The sequence below is a fragment of the Triplophysa rosa genome, linkage group LG24, assembly GCF_024868665.1.
Source record: "Triplophysa rosa linkage group LG24, Trosa_1v2, whole genome shotgun sequence".
Taxonomy (NCBI): domain Eukaryota; kingdom Metazoa; phylum Chordata; class Actinopteri; order Cypriniformes; family Nemacheilidae; genus Triplophysa; species Triplophysa rosa.
The window spans coordinates 15,390,568-15,396,992 of NC_079913.1; the positions used below are offsets into that span (position 1 = coordinate 15,390,568).

General features: G+C 55.2%; 1 protein-coding gene across 1 annotated transcript; it reads right to left on the reverse strand.

Moving 5' to 3' along the window:
* Positions 1 to 1,065: 1,065 nt before the first annotated feature.
* On the reverse strand, positions 1,066 to 6,178 carry LOC130547507 (uncharacterized). The gene is given in 3 exon segments (XM_057323470.1): positions 1,066 to 1,318; positions 1,598 to 3,363; positions 3,366 to 6,178. Coding segments are annotated over 3 exon segments (4,239 nt in total). The 5' UTR covers positions 5,586 to 6,178.
* Between the last annotated feature and the right edge of the window lie 247 nt (positions 6,179 to 6,425).

Here is a 6,425-nt window from a genome sequence, read left to right on the forward strand (position 1 = left end):
ATTTGTTATGGTAAGAAGTTGCCTTTGTGCTTTTAGTCATTTTTCTCTTTTCCAGGTTGCGATATTTTGTATATTTTGGTGTGCTTATTTTTTGTTTAGGGTTATTTAATCACTTATTTAAATCTTCAATTGAATAATGTGGTACGGAAATTTGGATTTTGTTGTTTATTGACTTTTCTTTCATAATAAATACTTTAAGTATTGTATGTTGTGGTAATAATAATAATAATTCATTACATTTATATAGCGCTTTTCTAGACACTCAAAGCACTTTACATGGAAGGGGGATCTCCTCAACCACCACCAATGTGTTGTCCCCCCATCCTTAAGCCATCATTAAAAAAAGAGAATTGAAGGAATTAGTTGTCAGAGAGGTCATTGGGTCTGCATAGAGAATGTATTTTTATATAGACAGATCGTCACAACAGCTTCAGCTCACACATCAGTAACACTGTCAAAAAAAATTAGCTTTCCAAAGTATAGCAATCCACATCAATGAAACATGGACGTTAAGTATATAATATATTTGTCACGGTCTGGCAGAAAGAACCCAAATGCAGGCAGCAGTGAAGGGGTTAACAGATACTTTATTTTAACAAAGAAACAAAAACAGAAACTAAAACACCCACGATGGGGAAAAACCAAGAAAACAGGATAACATGCAGCAGACAGAACACAGATGAACTAAGACAGGGTAAACTGAACAACACTAGACAAACGCTAAATAACAGACTTACAAAACTCGACTTGACTTGACTAGAAATATTTAAACAGAACACTGGTACGGACAGGAACAAGAACAACGAACGAGCACAGGACAAAGAAACAAGAGGGTATATATAGGGAACACAAATGAGGGATAACGACACAGGGCAGGTGTGGGTAATCAAACACTTAGGGAAGGATAACGAGGAAACGAGATGGCGGGAACAGAGACGAGACACTGGAAAAACACATGAGAGGCATAAACATCTCATGGTTTTCCCACATAAAACCCAAGAACTCTGCCCCGATCCCACCACACGACTAGAATTTCATAAACAAGACGGTGGGACCGTGACAATATTAAGTTGTGACAGGCAGAGCAACGACACGTACACAGTAGGTAAAGAGTATGACCCCGGAGGGTAAGTTTATTGATAGCCTCCTGGAGGAGACGAAGGAAATACAGGGTTGGGGAGCCGGGTCAATCCTATCATCGGATCCGTTACTCTCCAGAGCCGAGGAGGGTATGAGTCGTTGGGCCGGCCTGTCCAGTTGCTGCGAGTAGCGGGGCGGGATGGGCGTTCCTTCCGGTCGTTCGCTCAATCGTCCGAGTCTGGAAAAAAACCACAAGAACAAAGCTTGAGTGTGATCTCTGTGCTCTGGAGACGTTGCTCACCTTCCTGCGATTGCCAGCGGCTTTTATAGCCGTTTGGCACAAGGCGCTGATGGGCGGCAGGTGTGCCGCTCTGATTTCCTCCGTCTCCATGGCGACGCTGATTGTGCAAGGGGTGACTCGTCACACTCCCCCCCCCAAAGCGTCGACCTATTCCTCTGAGACGTCCTGTGGACCTCCGGGGAGAGACCTTGGGTGGGAGGGGGGAAGTTACCTGACCGAGTTGTCCATCCTGACCACATCCTCGACAGACCGTCAGCGTTGCCGTGGGAGGCCCCGGCCCGGTGTATCACTGTGAAGTGGTAGTCCTGGAGAGCTAGGAACCATCGTGTGACTCGGGCATTGGTATTTTTGGCTTTCGCCATCCACTGGAGCGGGGCATGGTCAGTCACTAACGAGAAGCTCCGTCCCAGAAGATAATATCGCAGCTCCAGGACTGCCCACTTTATAGCCAGGGCCTCCCTCTCCACGGTGGCGTACCGGCTTTCCGCGGGTGTGAGTTTCCGGCTAATGTACACCACCGGATGCTCCACTCCGTTGGGTGTCTGCGATAGCACCGCTCCCAGGCCGGTGTCCGAGGCGTCGGTCTGGAGGATGAAGGGGCAGCCGAAATCGGGCGCATGCAGTACAGGTGCGGACGACAGTGTCTTCTTCAGGGCCTGAAATGATCGCTCCGTTTCCGGGGTCCACTTCACCTCCTCCGGCTGCCCCTTCCTGGTCAGGTCGGTCAGGGAGCTGGCTATGGACGAAAAGTTGGGGATAAAACACCGATAGTACCCCGCTAGCCCCAGGAAGGCGCGTACCTGGGATTTGTTGTTGGGTCGGGGAGCGTCCCGGACGGCCTCCACCTTTTTCGTCTGGGGTTGGATAAGGCCTCCCCCCACCCGATACCCCAGGTACTGGGCTTCGGCCAGTCCGAGGTGGCACTTTTTGGGGTTGGCCGTCAAGCCTGCCTTCCGAAGGTCCGACAGCACTCTTCGCAGTCTGTCCAGATGGTCGTCCCAGGACCCCGAGTGGATGACTAGATCATCTATATATGCGGCTGCATAGGCTTGATGGGGCCGCAGCAAGACGTCCATCATCCGTTGAAACGTGGCAGGTGCCCCATGCAATCCGAATGGCAGCACGGTGTACTGCCAGTGTCCAGAGGGGGTGCTAAATGCGGTTTTCTCCCGGGACTTTGGAGAAAGGGGCACCTGCCAATATCCCTTTGTTAGATCGAGGGTGGAGATGAAGCGGGCTTTCCCCAGCCGGTCCAGGAGCTCATCCACTCGGGGCATTGGGTAACTGTCGAAGCTGGACACCTCATTGAGTCGCCGAAAGTCATTACAAAACCGGAGAGTGCCGTCTGGTTTCGGGACCATTACAATGGGACTGGACCAGGGGCTGCGGGAGGGCTCTATTACCCCCAACTCTTGCATTCTGGTGATCTCCTCCTCTATAGCCAGCCGACGAGCCTCTGGCACCCGGTAGGGCCGCTGTCTCACCACGACTCCAGGTGGTGTTCGGACCTCGTGTTGAATCACCCGAGTCTGCCCGGGCTTTGGGGAAAAGACGTCCTGGAACTGACTGACCAGGGAGTGGAGATCTTTTTTCTGGAGAGGGGACAGCTGTTCTCCCATCTGGATCACTGGCGGGTTATCCAGGGCGAACGCGGCCATCTGGGCTGGGGTGGCGACCCATTTCTTTAACAAGTTGACGTGGTACAGCTGCTCCTCCCGTCTCCGTCCCGGCTGACGGACCCGGTAGTTGACTGGCCCTACCTTCTCCACAACGGTGTAGGGTCCTTTCCAGGAGGCCAGGAATTTAGAGGTGGCTGTGGAGGTCAGGACCAACACTCGATCTCCAGGCTGGAATTCCCTCGGTTGGGCGGGCCGGTCATACCACCGTTTTTGGGCGCGCTGGGCCTCGACGAGGTGTTCCTTCACTATCGGCATCACCCGATCTATGCGATCTTGCATCTGTTGGACGTGCTCGATCAGGCTGCGGTGTGGGGCTGGTTGTTGTTCCCAGGCATCCCGGGCACATCCAGCAGCCCTCGAGGCTGCCGGCCGAAGAGGAGCTCAAACGGGGTGAAACCGGTAGATGCCTGGGGCACTTCTCGAACACCGAAGAGCACGTAGGGCAGTAGAAGGTCCCAGTCGCGCCCGTCCTCTGCCACCACTCGACGGAGCATCCTCTTCAGGGTCTGATTGAACCTCTCAACCAGTCCATCGGTTTGGGGGTGGTAGATGGATGTCCGCAGCTGTCTCACCTGAAGTAGGTGGCAGAGGTCCGCCATCAGCCGAGACATGAACGGGGTACCCTGGTCAGTCAGCACCTCCCTGGGTATGCCTACGCGGCTAAACATCAGGAAGAGTTCTTTGGCGATGGCTTTGGACGTGGCCTTCCGCAGGGGCAGGGCTTCCGGATACCGTGTAGCATAGTCCAGGATCACCAAGATGTATTCATGGCCCCGGGCAGACTTCGGTAGCGGCCCCACCAGGTCCATCCCGATGCGTTCGAAGGGCACTTCGATTACCGGTAGAGGGATGAGGGGGCTGGGGGGAGGACGTTGGGGTGACGTCAGCTGGCAGGTAGGGCAGCCTTGGCAGAACCGTTTCACCTCTCCCTCGAGGCCTGGCCAGTGGAACCGGTCGCGAATCCGTTGGATGGTGTTTGCTGCAGCCAAGTGCCCCGCCATAGGGTGGGTATGGGCCAGCTCCATGATCGTCGCGGTCTTGGTCGCGGGGACCACCAGCAGAAGCTTCTCCTCCCCCCGCCTCGTGGCCGCACAGTACAACAGCCCGCGTTTTATCACGAAGTGGGGCAGGGGATGTGGGGTGGGTTGACGGTCCTCCCCGTCGATGACCCTAACCTGGGTCCAGCAATTCCGCAGTCGGGTATCCTCCCGCTGCTCCCGTCCGAACGAGCCGCCACTAGTTATCTGTTGAAACAAGGTGGCAAACAGGTTAGTGTCTCGGGACTCACCCTCTTTCTCACTCTCCGTCGCGAGGAGGACGGGTCGGGGCCTCCGTTCCTTCCGGGACCGCGCCTTCCGCCCTCGAAGTTCTCGGCTGGCGGGTCGCACGGTGCTAGCCAGCAGCTGGTCGAACCCGGGCCAGTCGCGCCCTAATAACATTGGCACCGGTAGGTCGTCCACGATCCCGATCTCCAGCGTCCACGACCCCGGGCCGGCGGCCACCGTTACCTGGCGAGCCGGCACGTTCCGGGTGTCCCCGTGGACGCAGGTGATCGGGATGGAGGACCTTCCCCCGGCGCGGGGCTGCACAACCCCGGGCTGGACCAGCGTGACGGAACTCCCGGAGTCCAATGTGGCGGTTACTGGCCGTCCCTCCACACGGACTGTCCGTCGGGGCGCCCCAGACGGGACAGCCTGGTGTACCGCACAACCCGCCAGCCAAGCGGGGGGTCCGTGGGATGAGGGCTCGGTGGGCATCGGTTCGTCCGGTGGTGTGGCCGCTGCGGGTCTGGGTACTGGCCTCGAAGTGCCCTCCTGTGGTCGCCAAGCCGGGTTTACCCTCCGGGGCGGCGCCCAAGCTCTCTCTCCTGTATCTCGGGCTGCCGAGGCCTCGGCCAGTTCCACCGCCTCCACGACCTCGCGGAGGGTGGTGGGACCTTTCATGCCTACCGTCGTTCGACAACGCCGGGGAAGAGCTCTTAGTAGCCGGTCGACCACCACCCGTTCGGCCACCTGAGAGGCCGAAGGTTCTCCCGCTAGCAGCCATAATTGTCCTAGCCGGGACAGTCTGGCTGCTTGGGCCCGCACCGGCACTTGGTCTTCGTACGACCATTGATGAAATTGCTGAGCCGCGCTGATGGGGGAGAGGCCGAGGCGGGCCAGGATTTCCCTTTTTAGGGCGTCGTAATCCTCACTGGCCAGCGGCTGTAGTGCTACATATGCCCTTTGGGCCTCACCAGTCAGGAAGGGGGCCAGGATCTTCGCCCACTCTGCTTTGTCCCAGGCTTCCCGAGTAGCGATAACCTCGAAGGTGTGGAGGTAGGCTTCGATATCATCCTGGGCCGTGAGTTTGGTCATCAGTTGATGGGCTGTGGATCGGGCATCTGGCAGTGGCACTCGGGCAGCCGCGCTTTCCCTCAGCAATCCCACGACTTGGTCGGTCTGCTCCTGGCGTTGGGCCAGCTGTTCCGAGAATCGCTGTTGGCGGACCACTACTTCTGCTAGGCGCCTGACGACATCCTCCATCATAGCTTACACCAGTAGAGAGAGAGAGAGAGAGAGCAATGGGCGTCCTGCGTGACAAAACAGGGGGGAAAAAATACACAAAAAAAAAATAAATAAATAATAATAATAATAATAATGTCCGGGGTACGTACACGGGGTCGTCGTTATGCCCGCATTCTCCACCAGTGTGACAGGCAGAGCAACGACACGTACACAGTAGGTAAAGAGTATGACCCCGGAGGGTAAGTTTATTGATAGCCTCCCGGAGGAGACGAAAGAAGTACAGGGTTGGGGAGCCGGGTCAATCCTATCATCGGATTTGTTACTCTCCAGAGCCAAGGAGGGTATGAGTCGTTGGGCCGGCCTGTCCAGTTGCTGCGAGTAGCGGGGCGGGATGGGCGTTCCTTCCGGTCGTTCGCTCAATCGTCCGAGTCTGGAAAAAAACCACAAGAACAAAGCTTGAGTGTGATCTCTGTGCTCTGGAGACGTTGCTCACCTTCCTGCGATTGCCAGCGGCTTTTATAGCCGTTTGGCACGAGGCGCTGATGGGCGGCAGGTGTGCCGCTCTGATTTCCTCCGTCTCCATGGCGACGCTGATTGTGCAAGGGGTGACTCGTCACATAAGTATATAAAGTACATAATGTTATTGCTCCCTGAACTCTCTGTAAGTCGCTTTGGATAAAAGCGTCTGCTAAATGACTAAATGTAAATGTAAAGTATATGTGACCTTACATCTGTAAATAAAAAAGTAAATAAATAAAACAACTTAAACACTGTATTTCTCTGTGTTAATTAATTTCAACCAATGCTAAATCTGTAGCATGTGACACAGCATACTTCTTCCGTTCAGGAAGCTTTGTT